General features: G+C 44.5%; 1 protein-coding gene across 1 annotated transcript in view; it reads left to right on the top strand.

The window, feature by feature from the left end:
* ST8SIA1 (ST8 alpha-N-acetyl-neuraminide alpha-2,8-sialyltransferase 1) overlaps positions 1-22,809 on the top strand; it is a 173,127-nt gene that overhangs the window by 37,538 nt on the left and 112,780 nt on the right. The window contains exon 2 of the mRNA XM_004611354.2: positions 10,248-10,392. Within this exon, the coding sequence (XP_004611411.1) occupies positions 10,248-10,392 (145 nt within the window). The remainder of the gene's footprint in view (positions 1-10,247; positions 10,393-22,809) is intronic.

Raw genomic sequence — 22,809 nt, 5'->3', positions numbered from 1 at the left:
TTTACTTTCTCAGTGCTTTCTGTTTTTAAGCACATCTATTTCTGTTTCTGCTTCAAACCTTGAACGTCTCCTTAACCATTACACTCCCATTGCTGTAACTATTTCTGTACCTCTAAAATGTCTCTCAAGATGGGGTTCTTATATTCACGAAACAAATCAGAATTACAGTCAGACACCAGCAAATGTAGCAACAAGGTAAGGAATGGTTGCCAGGACACGACTGCCTGATTGTTTCCATACGTTAAGAGTAAGCTAGGTTGACACATTTGACCTGGAGAATAAATATCTCCGCTCACACCTATGAAAGTTCATAGGGTAGGTATTTAGAAATAGTTGCTTTATGTCATGCAGACAGCTGGCTTGTGGGTGATTTGACTTGAGGCAGAGACAAGATATAGAGACTCCAGCCCCCTTCTTTCTTAGATACCTGTTCCTTTACTCACCCACTTGGTAGGAAATAAATTTAAAGCTGTTGTCAATGTACAACGCTGATATTCTGTGCTAAGTAAAGAGGAAGACATATATTTTAGGCAGGCAGGTAGCACAGTTAAATGTGCTGTTGAGAAAATTGAGAATCCTGGTGTGTTGTTACACAGAATTTCATAGTGTGGAAATGGGTCAGAGTACAAAAGCCAAGGTTTTATTCCCCCCCGAAAATAGTTTTGAATCTATTCAAGTACTGGAAATTACGAGAATATCAGAAGTATAGCATTCGGCATATGACAAAGAGAGAGACCGTTATGGGCTGGAAAGTTTTCAGGACAGGAGCTGTAGTCCTGCTGCGGTAGGAGGTGGAAGAGATTGATTGAATTCAAGGCTCTTAACTAGGCTTTCTGCTCAGTGTCCCACTCCCCTGATCATCTTGTTCGTTGGTTCAGTTCCCTATTTTGGAAAAAATCATTCTAGGTTGCAAATCCTTATGCTATGTACCCCCTCCCCACCTGCCACCTTTGCGTTCTCTTTGCCTTCCACTCACTTTCACAGAAATAATCTCAGACCCAGGTGTCAGCAGGACAAGAAAGAAGTTTCTGAATGCAGTGCTCAGATCCAGTACATAATGCCTTCCTCCCAGAGCTCTGCGGGGGCATCGTGGACCATGATTGCTTAGAGAAACCCCTGCGGCACCCCTCCCCGCTGTGTAAACTTGGATAGTGGAGAAATTGCCCTGTTGTTAAAGCAGATTTGCCACTTGGGCACAGTTTACAGTCCAGTGGGTTCGAGCTGGTGCTCTGACCTGGCCCTCATTTTCAGAATAGTACATTGTCACTGATGACCGCCCAGCCATCTCTCCATGAGGAGGGACCTGCCTTTTCCCTCCTTCCTATCCAGGCTTTCCAGAGTGAATTCTCTTTTCTTCTTTAAATACTTTATTGTTATTGAGGTAGCATGTTTTCAGTAGTACTGATATTAATGCTTTTGCAGTATACACCTTCTACACCACCAAAGTGCCAAAGACCCTCTACCACATCCTTTCTTCACTTCCTTCCCAGCACCGAAACACCCTTCCCCCTTCCCCACATTTACAAATCTCAGTTCTCTTGTTTAAAACAGTCAAAGGTTTTGCTTTCATTAGACATTGTCCATTCCCCTGTGGTATTTATTTATATGCTGTGAGTAAGATTGTCATTTGTACCGTTCCCTCTGATTGATTTCACTTTAAATGGCGCTAGCCATCCTTTTGTAGGCAAAGGTAGGATTCCATCTTTTCTTATGGCTGAGTAGTATGAGCACACACGTGTGTGTATATGTGTGTGTGTGCACATGCGTGGGCGTGTGAGTGTGATAATTTCTTGATCCAAGCAACTGTTAGATATTTTGCCTACTATAAAGAGCTATGCATTGGCTATAGGGATGTGTATAATATTTCAAGTTAGTATTTCTGTGTTCTTGAAATAGATGTCAAGGTGTGGGATTGATGGATCCAGTGGTTATATCAATAATTTCTTGATAAGTCTCTCTACTGTCCATAGAGGCTGAACTACTCAACATCCCCTTCAGCAGTGAATGAGAGTTCCTTTCACACTGCATCCCCACAACACTGATTGCTTGGGGTGTGAAAGGTGTCCCTTTTTATGCCATTCTCATGGATGTGAGGTAATAGCTCATTGTCATTTGATTTGCATTTCTCTGATAATTAGTGATGTAAACACTTTTTTCATATGCCTGTTTGTTGGATAACATTGGGTTGTCCTTGCTGCTTGGCAGGGAGCTTAGGTTTATTGAGTTACTCCCATAACAGTGCCCCTTAGGTACACCCAATTCCATCAGACACTAATAAGTCTATATATTACTTTCTCTTTTCTTTATGTCATTTGCATGGTTTGTTTAGCGATGTCCTTTTTGTATAGACACAGGAAGATGGTTGATGCTATGCTTTTGTAGCATGAGAGTTAATTGACTCCAAAATAATACTTACTCCTGGATATCTATCATATTTACTTGACTTAAGCCTCAGTTGCCCTTACTTCCGAACACCTAGAAAAGGAGGGCCCCAATGAAGAGACTGGATGGACCCGAGTCACTGTAAGGGGACAAGCTAAGCACCATAAGTATAGTAAGTTAAGAGCACAGTCATGGAACAAACTCTGTCAGGACACAAAAAGAAGTAACTGAATAAGGACCCTGTTGGGGTTAGGAAAGAGTAACCTGGCCTGAGGACTGTGGTCTGGGATGTATAACAGGATGTCCCCAGGAGGAGCCAACCTTTAAGCTTAAAATACCTCTTACTGTGTTCATACAAGATGACTAGAAATATTCTAAGAAGTAAGTTTACTATGACTGTTTAAATGGATTACTAGCTGAGGAGAGGAGAAAGTAATACACCCTGGATGGAATCCCGCCCTTGAGCGGGTCTCCTAGGAATCTGGCGTGCTGAATTCCCTCAGAGGAGATTTTGTTCTTGAGTTCATCTCCTAGAACTTCCCCTGAAGGAGGGACTTTACCTCTGTTTGTGGTTATGACAATGTTCAACCCCACCTTGGTGTACCCCACCCTTCATGATTTCTGTGTAACTATGCTGTAAGGGCAGAAAGGGGACTAGACGACGACTAGGAGGACTATTAGGAGACAAGGATGAGGGAACTATGCTGACTGGGACTGTGACCAAAACCACGACTACGTTTGTGCTGTAAGGGGAGAGATGGGAGTATGCTGGGAGGAGAGGGAGAGAGACTGACTACCAGCAAGCCTGGGGGCCCAGTCCTTCACCCGTCTGTCACCGTGGGCTGGCCAGGGGAAACGTTCTCGGTGCCGAATGCCACCAACGTGCCTTTCTTTTGAAATGCACACCTGTTTGCCATCTCTGTTTCCTTTGAGGATGCAGATGTATTTGAATGGATTTTGGAACTGGATATTTTGTTTTGTTTTTGTTTTGGGGGCCATACCTGACGATGCTTAGGGGTTGCTTCTGGCTCTGCCCTAATGAGTCCCTCCTAGTGGTGCTCAGGAGACCAAATAGGATACAGCGTTGGCTCTGTGTAAGGCAAGCTTCTTACCTGCTCTGCTATCTCTTCTGCTAGGGAGTTGGATTTTTTTTTTTAAATTTAAAATTTTTTAATTGAATCACTGTGAGATACACAGTTACAAAGTTGCTCCTGATTGGTTTTCAGTCATACAATGTTGCAACACCATTCTCTTCCCAAGTGTACATGGCATTTGCCACCACCAGTGTCCCCAGCTTTCCCCCCGCCCCCTGTCTCTATGGCAGGCACTTTTCTTCTTCCTTTCTTCTCTCTCTCTCTCTCTCTCTCTCTCACTCTCTCTCTCTGTCTTTCTGTCTCTGTGTCTCTGTGTCTTTCCTCTTGGGCATAATGGTTTTCAGTAGAGATACTGAAAGGCTATCATATTTGTCCCTTCCTATCTTCAGCACCCAGTTCTTAGCCAGAGTGATCATTTCCAACTGTCACTGTCATAGTGGTCCCTCCTCTATCCCAACTGCCCTTTCTCCACCACCATTTCTGGCAAGCTTCCAACTGTGGACCAGTCTTCTGGTTCTTTTATCTAGTGTCCTTGAGCATTATTCTCATACTACTTTTTTTTTTTAATGTCCCACAAATGAGTACAATCATTCTATGTCTGTCCCTCTCCCTCTGACTCATTTCACTCAGCATGACATTCTCCATGTGGGTTTGTTTCTGAGGGGTTCTGATTGATGCCACAGACAGAGTAACTAGTCAGGGCAGATTATTCTTTTTTTCACCTCTAAAAAAAGCCACATGTGCACAGCTGCATCTTACTGTCTCTTTTCCATGTCTGTCAGTGTTTTTCTTCCAACTTCTCTGGTTTCTCTTACTCTTTGAACACGGCTAGTACACTCCTGCCTTAGGGCCTTTTACGGTTCTGGTTTCCTCTTCTCTCAAATATCATGTGACTTACTTCTCCCCTCTGGATTTTACTCAAAAGCTACTCACCCAGGAAGACCTTGTCTAGCTTATCTCATGTTGAAAATTGCACCCTCCCCCTCCCTTGCCCACCTCTTTTATCCTGTCAGACTTCTCTTTCCATTAGAACTTTAGAGAATTGGTTTTCCATGACCCCACTGGGTGTCCTTGTGCCTAGAGCAGTGTTGTGCTCAGTAAATATTTGTTGTGTAAAATCACTTCAGATTAAAAAAAAAGCAACCAGAAGATTCTCAAAGGGTGTTAGAAGCTTCCTACCTTCTAAGACCAATGAGGATAAGTAGAAAGACTGAAGTTAAGCAGTCATTAAAAACCTTCCTGGAAAAATATGTTTTTTAATCCAAGTAATCATATGTACTTGTTAAGTACCTTACGAACAACTATGTATTTGGGAAAGCCAAAGCATCCTTGATGTATTTGTGTTCCCAGAGTTTTTTCTTTGATTTTGCTCTGTGTGGTTTTTTTTTAGCGAAATGCAAATCACATGGCACTAATCTACCTTTCTTTTGTATACTTCCCCTTTATTATACAGTCATTTCGAAAGAAAAGAGCAAGATGCTCATAAATAAAAAGATTATTTGCTATCTTAAGGAGTACATAAAAGCTGCTTTTGCCTTTTGTAGTCCTGGCAAATTATTCAAAGAAGATTAATCTTGCAGAAGACATTTTATTATATCTGTAGGAAACACTATTTGAAGCAGTAATCTGGTGAAAATAGTTTTCCTCAACACATTTCAAGGGAATATTACAGAAAAACCAATTGAATGCAAGTCTGGACCCGAGAGTGAGTGGGATGACTGGGACCGTAATGATGTGATGGGACAGAGTGCAGCGGGACCACCTGTGTGCAGAGGAGGGGCCGTGACTAACGCGGTCGCGCTTCCTCAGGGCAGTGCCTGCTGTCTCACGCTCTTAGTCCTGCACGCTTGGTCACCAGGGACCCTGACTTTTAAAATAGCTTCAAGATTTAAAGCAAAGATAGATTCTTTTGGGGGGGCCGTAAGATGCGATGAGCAAACCCAGCTTTCCTAATCTCTGTGAAACATGCAATTTAGTTATTGGAAATCAACTTCTCGGATTTCTCTGTAGGTCACCAGATACTCCATGTAAAGTAAACCCCTCTTTTGTGGGCCCTGAAAGGAATCTTGACCAAGACCATGTCAGATGTGAAGTGCTTCATGGATATAGTCATTCATTCAAAACCATCCTCTTAGGTGGAAAATGGGTTCTCTTCATCAGTGAGTCTGAGACTGTGACATTCATGCGGGAGTTAGCATGCAGTAGTCTGAAAACAGCGCAGTACTGTTTACAACCAGGACTATTGATTTAGCTGCCTGAAGGAAATGCATTGCGTACATGCTTTGGTCCACAGCCAAATGTTAAAATCAATAATTGCCTGAAATCAGTTTTCACTGAAATAGAAAACTTTTTGGGTAAAATAATAACTCAGAAGCTGTCTTAAATATTTTGAGTCAAACTGTGGAAATTTGAACTAGAATTTACCAGTACCGCCAGACTGCTCCTGCGGTCTGTGCTCTGAGCTGCAACCCTAAAGGGGTTTAGCCTTGAGTCAGACTAATGTTTGATGCATCATAGAAGGAACTTAGGGTTTATCTCTCTGCAAATCTTCTAATTCCTGGATTTGCTCCAACTGAAAGTGTCGAGCACAAGCATAAGTCTTCTGGTCTCCATAGGCCAAAACTAAAAAAAAAAATCACTTCTTCAATGTGAATTTTGGATAGTGAGAACAGAAATCTATGACAAGAGCCTGATGAGTTTTCAGCATGTGGCCTATAGGCCTCCTAAGTATGTACCATAATAAGGCAACTATAGTGTCTCTTGATACTGATAGAGCAGGAATTCAAATATGAAAAGGCATCTGAATTTTAACTCCTGTATTCAGCTGAACCCCCACTGAAGCAGTAATCTGCACAATTAAACAATATAAAAATAGATTTACTTCTGCTTTTTTTGATCTGTGATTTTATTGTTTGGCACAAAAGAGAAGCAGAGAGTCAGGGGAAAGCATGTGGAATGTGTTGGGAGCCAAATTTGTTATGAATTCTAAAAACTGGTATAGATCGTCCCTTCAGGAAGACTGTAGGTTGGGTGGAGGTGAAACTCATCATTACACCCAGCAGTTCCTTAGAGGTGGCAGATGTAGCCTTTGTGTTGTGTTTGCCAAGAGGGAATGCATCATTAGTCCGTGCTCTGGCTGCTGCTTCCCTGTCTGGAATTTCTGGACTCTTGTCCCCAGCTGGCTTCTTCCAGATGCAGATCTCAGACCATGAAAGCCTGGCCACCGGTCTCTCCAGTCGTTCTTTGTACTGAGGAATGACTTCCTTGCAGGTTGTCATCTTCTTGGATGTGTTGCCTGAAGACAGGCTCATTTTTAATTCAACTTGGAATCCCCAGGACTTAGCACCATGCTAGGTAAGAACTGAGTCAAATTCATCCGCACGTCTGCTGAGGCTGCTACTACTTTGACCACCTTGACCACCACTATTGGTTCTGCCTCTGTCATTGGTAGGACAATCCCCAAGACTATTTTGCTGCTTCTGCTGCAGCCAGAATAGATGGTGAACGTGTGTGGGCCTCTTCCATGTTTGAGGAATGGACACACTTTCACATCTGTGGTATCCTCTTCAGCTAGTTTTCAGAGACGGGCCCGACAGAGGAAGGGGTGGCATTAGGGATGGAGTGAACTCTGAAGACTGATGGTAAATAAAACAGTCCCATATGGATTTTTGCATACATGACCCTTCTGTTTTCTGTCCAGTCACTGTATCACTGTTGTCCCATTGCTCATCGATTTACTCAAGCGGGCACCAGTAACGTATTCATTGTGAGACTTGTTGTTACTGTTTTTGGCATATCGAATATGCCACGGGTAGCTTGCCAGGTTCTGCCGTGCAGGCAGGATACCCTTGGTAGCTTGCCGGGCTCTCCAAGAGGGACGGAGGAATTGAACCGGTAGGCAGACACTACCCGCTGAGCTATTGCTCCATCCCTTTTGTGGTTTTATTCCCTCTCAAGATTTGGTTGCAGGCTGGAGTGATAGCACAGTGGGTAGGGTGTTTGCCTTGAAACTGGGTTTGATTTCCAGCATCCCATATGGTCCCCTGAGCACCGCCAGGAGTAATTCCTGAGTGCATGAGCCAGGAGTAAGCCCTGTGCATCGCCGGGTGTGACCCCCCCCCAAAAAAAAAAGAAAAGAAAAAGAAAAAGATTTTGTTGCCTGAGACACAGTGAATCGGTAGGAAGAGATGAAAGCTTGATTTCTTCCAATATACATTTTGTTACTAATTCTGCAAATATTTACCAATCTAATGAGCTTGAGGAAGTTTCGTGTGGTCTAAGCTATTGTCTCTAAGGACAAGAGAATTTGTTCTGTCCTGGTTTGTTTGAGGCAGTAAAGAAGGGACATGTGCTATGTAAGCTCCTAGGCAGTAGACAGACCCTGTGGTGGTATAATACTGTTGTGGCAGGTTTCCCATTCTGAATTTCCAGTAGCACTTTGTACTGAAGGACAGGCTTGACTGATTTGGGGGTGTGAGCTATGGTCACCATTAGGTTGGAAGTCAATTGTAGACATGAGGGAGAAGTAATTGGGTGCATGGCCATACTTCTTTGATTGTGTGACCCAAGATGTGCTTTTGGGTCCATCAGCACCCAAATTTTAGAGTCCTGCCTGACTGTTCTTTTCTTCCCTGCCCTCTTTCCCTTCTCGTCATTCCTGTTACTGTGATGACGGGGTCACTGTACACTTGGCCTGCACATTTTAGTTGTGGTGTTCCCTATGAGTTTCACACTTGACTGTGGCACGCGGGTCACAATAGTAGTGCTGTTGGGACCCCATCTGGCATGTGTGCTGGTGCCAGGGATCAACTTATAGACTCGTACCTGCCACTTAGCCCTCCCCTGCTCTTTTTTTGTTTGTTTGTTTGTTTTTAGGTCACAATGCTCAGGGTTACTCCTGGCTCTGCACTCAGGAATCACTCCTGGCAGTGCTCGGGGGACCAAATGGGATGCTGGGGATTGAACCTGTGTTACCGCGTGCAAGGCAAATGACTAACCCGCTGTGCTATCTCTCCAGCCTCTCCCCTGCTCCTTTTAAAGTTTCATTTGCCAATATTAAAAAAAAACAACCCTTTATTTAGACACTGTGATTTACAAAGTTGTGTCAGGTATCCAATATTCCAACATCAGTCCCACCACCAATGTGCCTGTACCTCCACCAATGCCCCTAGTTTCCCACGCACTGTCCCCTCCCCCCCAAGCCTGCTCCCATAGCGGCACTAATTAATTTGCTTCCTGTTCCTTATTGCAACATATGTCTAATAATGGTGCTGCTAAAGTTGTGATCAGAGGGTTTCCGGAGCTGCTGGGTACGAGCGGGACCTTCCGTGTTACTGTTTTCACTCATTGAGCTTAGTCAGTTTCTGCTCAGTTTCCCCATCTAATTTTCTGGTTCCTCCTGGCTGTCAGCTCTGTGAAGTGTGGGGTATCGCGAAGGGGCACATGCGGCTGTTCCCTTCAGAGGCTCTGTTGCTGGTGTCTCTCCGACCTCTCTGAGATCAGTCCTGAAGCTGGGCCTTTGCTCTGGCGGTAGCGGGAGCTGGATGTTGGTGGAGCACTGGGCCTTGGGCAGGGCAGGGACTTGGTCAGTGCCCATCCCACCCAGGGTCCAGAGGTCTTGGCCTGATGGTGGCCTGTTTTTTTCTGGGATAACTCAGCTGCTGGCATCTCGCCGAGATCAATTCTGCAGCTGGGGCTCTCCCTCATTTTTAAGGAAGGTTTAAGCCGTGTTTAGTTCTGTTTCACAAGAATACCAGTGTAGCGTATGACTGCTTCTGTAACATAGATATCTCTCCTATGAAAACATGACTGTCTCTATTCAAGCCACATTATGAGGTGCAGGAGAGCAGGAAGGAACAGATTCACATGGATAAGGGGAAAGAGGAGCAGTGGTGAGAAATAGTTATGGTATCGGAGAAGTCCCTGAGCCACGTTGGTCCTCCTTACTGGTGAAACCTCTGAAGGGTAGGCTAGAGGGAGCACTGTGGGTGAGGAGGCATCTGGAGATGTGTGTGTGTGTGTGTGTGTGTGTGTGTACTGCTCCCAAGTGGTGCTCAGTGTGTAAACGTGTACAGGGACCACTTCCTGTGATACTTGGGCTACTATGTCAGCTGTTTATTGCCAGGGCCCTAGGGTGCAGTGCTGAGTGCCGGGTTCTGTGGTGCCGGGGATTACTCAGGCCTGCCTGCTGGTGTTCAGGGCCCTCTGCTCATACCCAGTGGCATGGGGGGCCCTCCAGAGCTGCACTCAGGGAGGCTAGCGGGCCCAGTGGTCCCTGGCATGCCCCCTGACTGCTGTGCCTTACCCCTGCACCATCTCTGGTGCTTCTCTCTCTATTCCCTGTACCAGAAAGCTGCTTCTGCAAAACGACTTCTCACGGAATGAAACCCCCCTGGTCAAAACACCGTAATGATGCGTTTCTGCCACAGCTCACCGTGCTTAGACTCTCCAGAGTTAGCCGTCCAAATCTTTTCTGGGCAAAAAACCAGTTTGCAATCACAATAATTATTCTCACCCCTGGACGTATCTTAAATGCATCTGAGGGCTGCTGCATCTTTTTAAAAGATTATTTCTTTAAAATATGAGCTATGCCAGTCCTGCATCCTGGTGGCGGGGAGAGTGAATTCATAGTCGTCGAGTCACCCTGGGGACCCGGAGGCCTTTGTGAGCGGGTGCCGGGGGAAGGCTGCACGTCTCTGCGGGAATGACAAGTGAATGAGTCTGCTGCTCACTTCACCTGCTGTTCTTTTCTCTCCCTGTTTTCTCTCCTAGGAAACAGATGGAGGACTGCTGCGACCCCGCCCATCTCTTTGCTATGACTAAAACGAATTCCCCCATGGGGAAGAGCATGTGGTACGATGGGGAGTTTTTGTACTCATTCACCATTGACAATTCAACCTATTCTCTCTTCCCGCAGGTTAGTAGAGTATTTGCTCTTTTTCAATATAGTGTGTTTTGTGTCCTGATGTCATAGGAAAAGATTGTTGAGTTTACCCCACTGTGGAGATCTAATTCTGCTCATCTGGCTTCTTTGCCTGGTTGTAAGTTTTTTTTTTTTTCAGTAGCTGCCGTCTTCTGGTGAAGAAACCACTAACAGTCTGCTTCGAGGGCAGAAGGAATAGGATGTTGTCAAGTAACGATCCTTCCAGCCTGCTGATTCTAGTCAGATGAGATTGGAGGACGCAAGCAGGGCCTAATCAGACAATTGGGGAATTCCAGTGTTTTGAGGTTGGCTGTGGAATGATCGTAAAGATCTGTGATACTGGGACTGACATTGCTCTCAGGGAACAGGGACCAGATGGCCAGAATTTGCTTCCTAGAGCTTGAGTCTCACCCTTTGTGGAAACAGAGGGGGAGGGGGAGGGAAAGAATTCAAAGACTTTAGAAGTGGTCTCAATCAAGCCTCACTTTCTCAACATTTCTCTTCTTAGTTTCCCTAGAGCCGAAATAAAACATTTTACTGAAACATATCTGTTTCAGCACGTTAGGGAGTAGGGAGAAAGGAAATCTGCTGTTTCCAAGGAGCCCGAGTTAGGGAAGAGGAGAAGTTTTAGGTGAAACCCCGTTGGGGGGAAATTGAGAAATGAGGAGTGATTTTTCCGAGGTTTCGTCTCTTCTGGTCTGCCGGAAGATGGTGCAGAATTCACAGTCGTGCTGTGTGGTGGAGACCGAGGTTGAACCTTTCGACAAAGCTTGCTAGTTCCTCCTGAGGTGTGTTAGGCAAACTTGATGGTCTTCAAGTGTACTGATTAGTTTATTTTTAGGCAACACTGAGTTGAAGTCCTTATCAGAGCCCCTGTGGTTTCTCTCTCTCCTTTCACCTGCCCCTGGATGCTTCCTTATGTCAAAGGAAATGACTAACGACCGTGTGAGATTGAATTTTGTCTCCATTCTTTCCCACTTGAAAGTCTCAATAACTGGAGACTTGCCCTTCACCCCTCTCCTCCTGCCTGGTGGAATCTGACCCAGATCAGGTGTGTCCCTGTATGTCACAATCTGCAGAGCCTTGTGTTTGTGTTGCCCTGCCAATAAGGCTTCTGCAGCTCAGGGAGTGAAGGACAAAGTTGTATTCGCTAGGGTCAAAGATGGGGAACAGTTTCTCCTGGAGAACTTCGGGGAGAAAGATACTCCTTATTAGGAGTTGGGCACCATATTGAGAAGAACGAGGAACTGGGAGTTAGATGGTGGCTGTGGGAGTTCCGAGCTCTGCAGTGACGGGTTTAGGGGTCAGGATGCCCCCTCTGCCATTGTCTTTGGCATGACGCCACCTGCCTCCCAACAGACAGAGCAGGGCTAGGATGGTGGATTCCAGTCATGTAGGAGCCTCCTCCCTAGGCTGTCTCAAGTGCACATGAAGAGCAAGATTCATTTGCATCTGGAGCACTCGCTGCAAGGAAGTCCAGAATAGACCCCATTGAACTACCAGCCTTCAATAGGAAGCTCGAAAGCCGGGGCAATGGCTCGAGCAGGCCGTGTCCTCCTGTACAGACACTGAGCAGCTCTCTCTGAAGCCAAGAAGACCAGGCAACAGGCTCCTTTAGCGGCGCACCACAGATCAGCATTACAAAAGGGATCCCAAATAGGATTCTCTGTAGACAAGAGCTTTCAGTCATGCCAGCCGACTTCTAACTTTGCGCTGGAATCTAGATGTGGAGAAAAGAGATGATTGAGAATACAAACCAGTTTCCCATCTCATCTGTCAGTTGTGGCAGGAGCAGACAGTGCCTTTGTAGAGCGTGTGCTCATCAGTTCTCTGTTTTGTGTGTTGCACGGCCAAGGAACTATGCCCGACCGAGAACAGACAGCAATGTGTTTTAGAGCTCATTACATGATTATAGATGTGTGCACAGTCTTGGCTGAACCAACTTGAAAAATAGATTTTTTTTTTAAAAAATGAAGGCCTATGTGTATTTTACTGCTGATGTTCTCAAATGATTAATTAGTTCATTGAAATCCTGGAAGATCTGTTTTAATTACAGACTGATCCAGGGCTGTATCCTCTTGCCGTCATCTAATCATTACTTCACACAGGACTCTTCTAGCTTGTTACTGGGGAACTGTGCTGGCAGTTAATTGACATCCTTTGTTCATTTCACTGCAGGAAGGAAGTCATGGGTGTCCATTAGGCAGAAATACCGGTGAAGGGACATAGCCCAGTATTGTCAGTTGAACAAAGCATCCCTCCTTCATGATGTCAAATCACACTAACACAGATGGATAACCTCACATTATTCCTTTAATGTATATCTCAGTATATCGGCTTTTTATTTATTTTTAAAATTTTCAATATAAACTGCTTTATATATTGCAGTTTCTCTTAAGTGCTCCATGTATGTTCATTGTCATTATTGTTCTTATTATTCCTTTGTCTGCTTTTATGAACAGTTGCTTCCGAGTTGTAATTCAAAGCGTTTTGGAAAGCCAGCAGGTCCTAAATCAGGGCTCTGTATTCCTACAGGGGTCCTGTTGAGTCACTGTGTACTTTGCGATGCCAAATGGAACCACTGTAATTACAGAGTTGCTTCTAACTCACTCTACCCACAGCTTCTAATAGTTGTATGATCAAATTGATTTCACTTGGCCTCACATGCTATTATCGATATAACTATGTATAGACGCATTCCTGCTTGCTGTCCTAATTTCACTGTGCGAGGCTTTTGAGGTCTGAGAGCCTTTTGCCCCTTACACTGATTGCACTCACATCCAGTTGTGTGGGATCGTCAGCTGCTCCCCAAGTGTGAGTGTGTCCCCTGGGCCGCTCTATCAAATTGTCCCTGCTCGAGTTAGAGGACATCAGGCAGGAGGATTTGATGCGGTGGTTTCCAGATCATGCTGGAGGTAATTTTGGTGAAATCTTTATTGAGTGTTCTTAGCCAGGAAGAGCCAACATTTTTCTTTTTTAAAAATATCTTCCAGTTTTTATTTAGACACTATGATTTACAGCATTGTTAATAATAGAACATTACCTCCCCACCCTGTGTCAGTGTTTTTCCACCAGTGCCTCAAGGCCCCTTCCTAACCCCACCCAAAGTTTCAGTAATCTCTTCTTAAAAAATTTAATAAAAATTTTATTGTAGTTGGGTAACATGTTTATACAATAATGTTAACACAGGCTGTTCGATCATTGTATGACTGAAACTCAATCATGAAAGGCTTGTAACTATCTTATGGTGATTCAATAACATTTTTTTTAAAAAAAACATATATAACGTTAACACAATGGTTTTAATAGATGTATACAGAGAGAGTTATTCACCTCACCCCCAGCAAAGTGCCCAAGACTCTCTACTTTATGCCATATCCGATTTACCTCATCATTTTCTTTGTTTCGTTTTGGGCCATACCTAATGTGCTCAGAGATTACTCCTGTCTCTATGCTCAACGATCACTTCGGATGGGGTTTCAGAGATCAAATGCGGTGCTGGGGATTGAACCCGGGTCTGTCACATGCAAGGCAAGTGCCTTATCTACAATACTGTCATGCCACCCCTTACCTCATTATTTTATTTCTTTGTAAAAAATAATAGTTATTATTATTATTTGTTTGGGGGGATCACACTTTGTAATGCACAGGGCTTACTTCTGGCTCTGCACTCTAGAATTATTTCTGATGGTGCTCGAAGGACCATATGGGATGTCAGGGATTGAATCTGGGGTCATTTGTGAGCAAGGCAAGTGCCCTACCCACTGTACTATTTCTCCAGCCCCTCTACTTCATCGTTTTCTTAACCCACTCACCTTACTTGGAACGCTCTGTAATCTAGGACAAGGGAAACCGTCTGTTATTGTGACTTGTTTTCTGTATAAAGCAAATGAGTGAGATTGTCCAGTATTTCTTCTTTTCTGTTTGTATGGGGTCATACCTGGATGTCCTCAGCACTTACCCTGGCTCTGCAGTAGGGACCATTCCTGGCAGAGCTCAGGGGACCATTTGGAGTGCCAGGGATTGAACCCTGGTTGGCTGCTAGCAAGGCAAGTGCCCTATTCACTGTTTGTCTCTTCAGCCCAAGGTATTTGTTGTTCTTTTTTTTCTTCTTTTTAAATTATTTATTTATTTATTTTTTATTAGTGAATTATCGTGAGACAAAGTTACAGACTTACAGGTTTTCATGCTTATGTTTCAGTCATACAATGATCGAGTGCCCATCCCTCCTTCAGTGCCCATTCTCCGCCACCAATGGTCTTAGCATCCCTCCCACCAGCCCCACCCTGTCCCCTTCACCCCACCCTGCCTCTGTGGCAGGGCATTCCCATTTGCTCGCTCTCTCTTTTTGGGTGTTGTGGTTTGCTTCAGAGGTATTAAGTAGGCATCTTGTTCGGTCTATAGTCTATTTTCAGCCTGTATCTTCCATCCCTAGTGGGCCCGCCTAGCACCCTCTGCTTGGTGATCCCTTCTCTATCAGAGCTGCTTCTTCACCTAGCATATGAGGTCAGCTTCCACGTTGTGGAGTACTCCTCTTGATACTTATCTCTACTATTCTTGGGTGTTAGTCTCCCATTCTGTTACTTTATATTCCACAAATGAGTGCAATCTTTCTATGTCTGTCCCTCTCTTTCTGACTCATTTCACTTAACATGATACTTTCCATGTTGATCCACCTATATGCAAATTTCATGACTTCATCTTTTCTAACAGCTGCATAGTATTCCATTGATTTGGTCTTCTTTTGTCTTCATTTAACTTGATACCTTCAAGTTCCATCCATGTTGCTGCAAACTGAGTAGTATTCAGTGATATATTTATATCACAGTGGAATACCATATCCGTTCATCTGCCATGGAATAATTGGATTGTTTCTGGATCCTGGCTTTTGTACCCCATGCTGCAATAAATAGAGAGGTGTGCATCTATCTTTTGAATGAATGATTTTGTGTTTCAGAGTAGATCCAAGCAGAATCACCAGGTTATATGGGAATTCTGTTCTTACTTTTAGGAGAAATCTTTGTATTGCTTTCCTTAGAGGCTGAACAGACAGTATTCCATCAACACTGAATAAGGGTTACTTATTACTACATCCCCTCTAGCACTAAATGTTTCCAATATTTTCAGAATATGCCATTGTCACTGGCATGAGATGATATCTTATTGTTGTTTTGATTGGCATTTCCTTAGAATATGTGATGATAAACAATTTTTCATAGGCCTGTTGAGAAGACCCAGATTTTAACCCTCATGGACATATAGTGTGTGTGTGTGTGTGTGTGTGTGTGTGTGTGTGTGTGTGTGTGTATTGTAGGGGACAGTGTGATAGCCATTGCCTTCACATTTGGAGAATGCCCCATCCTTGGGTTGAATTTTATCTCCTTCCTGCTTTGCCAAGGACAGTTCCTTTTAAGCTTAGTAATCTCTTGCTTAGTAATATTACTGAATCATTTTTTTTACCTGAAACATATTTACACTCAGATTATAAATTTCCTTGAAAATGAATGAGGGAGTAGCAGTAATGTTAGAAACCACAGCCGCGATGATATAATGGGAAAAATGTTTCCTTTCGATGCAGTAAAAACATGGTTGGCGCAGCGTTCTCTCCCATTGTGCTGAAGAGCCGTGTGCTATAAATCACACACTGGACAAGTCGTTTTCCCTCTGATTATTTGCCCAAGGACATACATGGAGAACAACAAATGCATCATGACCCTACCCCAGATGGATTTGCCTTCTCAGCAACTCTGGTCAACCGAAACGCCCTGATTTGTTCCCCGCCACTGTCCCCAGAAAGCTCTGGCCCTGTGGGACACCCGGCAGGATGGTTTGAAGTAGTTCGTCCAAATGAAAATACACATTTCCCCACTTCCGCTTCACAGTAATGAGCTAGTAGAGTCCTCTGAGTCCCTGGAAGGCCCTGAGTCTGTCCCCCGTGAAGCAGGCGTGATGAGCACTTGGCAGCTCCCTGCTCTGCTCCTCAGAGGCGCTGTGTTGCAGTCATTTTCCCAGACACACACCATCTGACTAGCAGGAGACTAAAGGACGAGTGTGTACCAGGCATGGATCTTTGCCAGCCTATTAGGTTCGTGAAGTCAGGCTGGCGTTTGGCTGCTCTGGAGGAGAAACCCCACAGAGACTCACCCAGATAGGTGTCCATTCCCCGAAGGTGACAGGAGTCTGCAGGCAGGTGGCTCAGGGCTGCGTGAGCGCCGCCGGTAGCTTCAATCTCCCACACCGCTGTCTACCTGCCCGAACTTCAGCAAAAGGCCGAGGAACTGTCCAGACTGGCTCTGAGATCCCAGCAGCGTCGGGAACGCGGGTGAAGGCGACTCTCTGGGCAGGTCCCCTGGGAGAGGCTGGCCAGCGTCATTCTGCTGAAGGCCGCAGTTTCTTCATGCAGTTTTCTCTCTCTGCACTTCAGCAACTCCTTGCTGTTCCCGGCTCCTCTTGTGGATGGAAGTGAGACCGAGAGCCTCACAGACCTTGTCATGGATCCCCGAGTTGGCTGGTGAGAGGTCTGGGATGTGAAACCTGGCCTGCTGGATTCCAAAAGTCTTATTATTAATTATTCCGTTCGTGTCTTTAAAAAAAAACATGCTTTCTAGTGAATTATTTGTTCATATGCATCAATCTTTGGAGTCACTTTAGGGTGTTTTGTTTTGTTTTACCTCCCTTATTTGAGTTCTCTTAGAAGAAATAGAGATATTCCTTTTGAGAAGACTTAAGCAAGGGGAAAAAAACCCAGTCTAGATATCCAGGCTACAGGCCCCCCTGTGTTGCTGTAATTTCCTACACGGTGCTCTGCACCTTTGCTTTGGAACTCCCCGGTGGCCCACATTGAGAAGGTAAATAAGATCAGTTACATTATTTTGATTTTTATGTTGGAGAAATTCAGGCTCTCAGAGGGGAAGCAAAATTATTCTTTACATACTCCTTTCTGATTTTAGAAATTCAAAACATAGTTCTGCCACCATTAAATAATTCACGGCATCTAGTCTATCATTCTTGGCTCATATTAGTGTTAAAGAAATTGTAGGGAATGGAATCTGAAGATACAGGTTCTAGCTAGTTTTTTTGGTTTTTTTGTTTGTTTTTAATACTATTATCCCAACCAACCCATATACCAGTCTCAACCAAAAAATTTTCATTTTAATTCAGAACTAACAATACTTTGCTTTCATATTCTAGTGTCAACGTGAGAAATAAGACTAACTAAGATTATGAATATAGAAGTGCTTTATAAAAATGAATGCAGTAGACAAATATTTAATTTAAGTATATACTGCTGTTATATACTTAAACATGCATGGCATTTAATCACTTCTTTGGCATTCTGGTAATTCTAGGAATCAAAAAATACTAGAAAATAAAGGGTTAAAATATCATAATATATCTTTCTTAGGGTCCAGAGATATGGTGCAGAGATATGGTAACTGCCTTTCAAATTGCCAATCCAGCTTTGATCCAGAGAACTCCAAATGGTCCCCCAACTTCTCTGTTCACAGAGTCAGAAGCCCCAGGTGTGTCCTCTGATTGCCCCCTTCCTCCCACCCCCCAAAAAAAATGATTTAAAAAGTTTTGCAGACCAGTTAAGGTGAGAAAATAGCTGGGATTTAGAAATTTAAAAAATATATAAGTAGAAAGGGAGAATACTACTATAAACTCAACAACAAACATATTGTTAGAGCTAGAAAGTCATAAGTTGGATGTAGACTGTGAGAGTTGCTAGTTTTCAGTGAATTAAGATTGTGTATGTGGGGGCTGGAGCAATGGGACAGTGGGTGTAGGGCGTTTGCCTTGCACGCGGCCGACCCGGGTTCGATTCCCAGCATCCTATATGGTCCTCTGAGCACTGCCAGGGGTGATTCCTGAGTGCAGAGCCAGGAGTAACACCTGTGCATTGCAGGTGTGACCCTCCCCCCCACCCCCCGACAAAAAAAAAGATTGTGTATGTGGGCAATAGGATAACATCATCTCTCCCTCAAACATTGGTAAACCGAGATGACTGACTCGGGGTTTTCAAATCTCTGCTGTGTTCTCGGGAAAGAAAAGCAAATGACAGGCTGTGAGGTTGGACATCAGTGCCTCGGAGAGCAGACTGGAAGATGGCTTGTCTTTCGAATTTAGAAATAATAAACACGTAAGACCATCTTTTCATCAGAATTCACAGGTTGTCTCTGGTTGAGGACTGAATGAAAATGGAAGAAATGGTCTGTCCTTTCATCTCTTAGACTCTTTGAGAACTATTTGACAGTGTGTAGAGTTTAGTACCAACGCTGATGATGGTTCAGGCTTGGAGCATCCAGGGGCCAGTGGCCAACACTTATTGACACCGATTACCACTGAGCCCTGTCACATCTCAAGGGTCTGATGGGAGTGTTAACATCTCACTTAATTTCTTTTTAGCTTCGGTGACATGATGGGCTGTTTTGCAGAAAAAAAAAGTGTACTTATCAAATTGTTTTATTAACCTTGGTTCTTAATGGCAGAGTTGAGGTACAGGAAAAAATTCCATGCTGTTTTGGTTTAATTTTGAGCATTTGTTTGCATACCGGGAGAGCTCTGTTTCATTTCTGCTCCTGACACATTCATTTGCACCAAACTCTATTTGAGACCTAATAAATGAATTCAGGCATATTTGATGAAGGGAATCATATTAACACAGTATTTTCTCTTTCTCTGGCTTGATTACTTTGGTTGAGGAATAAAAAGATAAGAACAAGTATAAAGTTTTTTTTTCAGGTCAGCCCACTATCTTTCTTATGGTATTTGACCTGTGATCTTTATTTATTTATTTATTTATTTATTTATTTATTTATTTATTTATTTATTTTGCTTTTGGGTCACACCTGGCGATGCACAGGGTTCACTCCTGGCTCTGCACTCAGGAATTACCCCTGGCTGAGCTCAGGAGACCATATGGGATGCTGGGACTCGAACCCGGGTCGGCCGAGTGCAAGGCAAACGCCCTACCCGCTGAGCTATCACTCCAGCCCCTGGCCTGTGATCTTTAGATCTCACAGGAAATTTACTCGTTCTACTCTGTTTTCTGGAAAGTTCAGAACCGCTATGTAGACATTCTTAAAGGAACGGGCAGGGCTGGACTGGGGTGGTGATTGGGCATGAACTTAGCTGTGAAGCTCTGGCCAGTAGGCCAGAGAAGGGTTTTTAGAGTCTCCACATATTAGCATTGGCAATTACAAGATAACAGAGTATTACTAAAATCTGTAGAGGGTGGAACTTTGCCCAGCCATCCAGATGAAGCAGCAGCTGACTTCCAAATTCCAAACCTCTAAGCTGGAAGCTTCAGCTGCTGGGAGTAGCCAGAGGTACTTTATTTTCTTATAAAAGTGCAGAGTCCCTCCCTTCTAGAGACTTGGGAATTGCTACTTTTATCGGGGTCAGGACACCAGGGAACAACATAGGTCTCCTGAGCAAAGAGGTCAGTGGCCTCCCATCGACTCGACTGTCCTTGAGAATAAGGCTGATGTGGAGGTCAGGCAGCAGGGATGAGCTGGAACCAGGAACCTCGAAGGGCAATCTGAACAGTTTTGAAAATAAGATGGAAGCCAAGTTCCCAGAGTCACTCTCCTCAGCTAAGACTGGGAACTGCATAATAGCCTGTTGGTAATCCTACGGCTTTGGGGGAACACCTCTTCAGATCAGTCCCCTCAAGGCCCAGGGTGACCCACCTCCCCTAGGGCTCGGGCTCAGTCTGCAGTGACTCTGCCAGGTGCAGTAGATGATGCTCTTCTCAGGAGGCAGAGAATTAGCCTGTCCATGCTGAATTTTTCAGATGAAACAGCTAGAAATGCTAGGTCCTCAGTCGGACCCTTGTCTAGCTCAGAGGAGCCTGAGTGAGGGGAAGCTGTCCCGTGTGAGGTAAAGAATCTGAGGAAACTGTTAATGAAACTACTAGAAGGTTGTCTGCAAAATAGATGCGAGGGTATGTGTGGTGGAGAGAGTCAAGCTGGATTAACACAGGTCGTGGTCTGGTAGCTGGAAGGGAAAGAAAGTGCTTTTTGAGGATAACCAATTCAGGATTCATTTTGCTAATGTACTTTCATTTCCTGCCGACCCCAGACTCACATTTTTAACTCTTTAAAAAAAGTGTTAAAAGAAAAAAAAGTGCTGAGAAAAATGGAATTGTAAGTTAAGTTTATTCAGCAACTTTTTTACCTGATTGATAAATCTGCTACTAATAGCTCTTTGCTCTAATAGCTCTGCTACTAATATCACTGACTAATAGCTCCTGACAAAAATAGATATCATCTTACCATTTTGTTCAAACTTGACTCTCCTAGAGTTCAGTCTATTCTGATTTCAAAGGCATTTGAGACCAATCTACTACTCAGATGATGGTATATTCACAGAGTATTATTAATTTTGGAGTCACAGCTTACACAGTGCTAATTGCTTTTCTTGCTCTAGCCTGGCAGAGACAGTAGCATTCAGGGTCACTAAGAACTTTATAACAACAGTGACTTCCAGATACGTGAGATGGAACAGCTAGAGGATTTCTTTTTAGTCAGAGGCATTTATGAATGCAGGGGAAATTTTATTTGTGCCACGAAGGTTAGTACTGAGAAGATTCTATAAAATAAAATGAGTTGAAATTAGAAATTTCTGTTCTCAGTTTTAATGAATTAGATTTGGGTTTGGGCCATATCCAGCATGCTGCTCAAGGCTTATATTAGCTCTGCACTCAGGGATCACTTTTGGTGATACTTGGGAACCATACTGAGTTCGGGGGATCGAACATGGGTGGGCTCAGAACAAAGTAAATGCCCTGCCTGCTGTACTATCTCTCTGGCCCCTTTCCTTATTTTTTAAACTTGTCCCCTAAGAAAATGCCACCAGCCAAACTGTGCTTCCCCAAATTCTGATGACTCTCATGAAATATTCCACCCCTTACTTGTATATTTATTGAACAATTACTATGAGGCTGACTCCAAGGGAAATCACAGTGAGTTTGATAGACCCAGGGCCTCTCCCCGTGGGTCTTCAGCGTTCCGCACGTGCCTTGCCTTTGAGAGGTTCAAAATTAATCTAAACTCATTCCCTGCCATCCTGCTCTTCTCCCTTCATTGTCTTGGGTTTCAACACTGTAATCCTCTCATTACTTGAGCCGGAGTCCTGGATTGTAGGAGTCAGTTTCCCTTCCGCTCTACACGCCAATTTAACTTGCAGATATATCTCGAGTCTGTCTGGAGCCAGGCAGCGGACAGAGGCACTGTTGGTTGGAGAACAGCCACGAGGGCAGGCTGGGCCCAGCCAGCTCATTCTCCTGCGCCTCTTCAGGTTAAAAATGACGAGGCTCTAGATGCCCTCTCGAGTCTCCAGGAGAGGGACCCTGAAGATGAGCTGAGCTTTCTAGTTGTTCAGTTAGGGATCATCTATCTCTTTCAGTGTGATTCACTGTAGCACTGGAGCACTGTCCTCCCGTTGTTTGTTGATTTGCTCGAGGGGCACCAGTAACGTCTCCATTGTTAGATTTGTTGTTACTGATTTTGGCATGTCAAATATGCCACGGGTAGCTTGCCAGGCTCTGCCGTGCGGGCGGGATACTCTCGGTAGTTTTGAGAGGGACAGAGGAATTGAACCTGGGTCAGCCACATGCAAGGCAAACGCCCTACCCTCTGTGCTATCGCTCCGCCCAGGTGTGATTCACACTTGGCTGAAGTATGACAAAGCCTTTGCTCAGCCTGTGGAGCCATGACTGACAGCTTGGGGACACTGCAGACGCAGTGCTGACAGCCTGCCATCAGGACAGAACACAGCCACGCGCTCTCACCTGGGCCGGGATCCAGAGCTCACGTCTCTTCCATCCCAGCGCTGTTTTTTTTTTTTTTTTTTACAAAGTTATTCACTGTTGAACTTTTTTTTTTTTTTATTAGTGAATCACCGTGCGGTACAGTTACAGGCTTACAAACTTTCGTGCTTGTGTTTCACTCATACAGTGCTCGAGTACCCATCCCTCCACCAGTGCCCATTTTCCACTACCAACGGTCCCAGCATCCCTCCCACCACCCCCACCCCATCCCCTCCACCCTGCCCCACCTCTGCAGCAGGGCATTCCCTTTTGTTCCCTCTCTTCTTTTGGGTATTGTGGTTTGCAATAGAGGTGTTGGGCAGCCATCATGTTGGGTCTATAGTCTACTTTCGGCACGCATCTTTCAACCTGAATGGGTCCTCCCAACATCCTTTGCCTGGTCTATCTGAGCTGCCTTTCCCCCCAGCACTTGAGACCAGTTTCTAAGCTGTGGAGCAGACCTCCTGGGTCCTTATCTCTATACTCTTGGGTGCCAGTCTCCCACTCTGTGACTTTATATTGCACAGATGAGTGCTGATTTTCATGGGACTAACCTGGAGACAGTCTTTTCTGGAACCCAGAGAGCCAGTGTTGGC

Source organism: Sorex araneus, chromosome 10, assembly GCF_027595985.1.
Source record: "Sorex araneus isolate mSorAra2 chromosome 10, mSorAra2.pri, whole genome shotgun sequence".
Classification (NCBI taxonomy): domain Eukaryota; kingdom Metazoa; phylum Chordata; class Mammalia; order Eulipotyphla; family Soricidae; genus Sorex; species Sorex araneus.
This window is presented reverse-complemented; position numbering and strand designations above follow the sequence as displayed.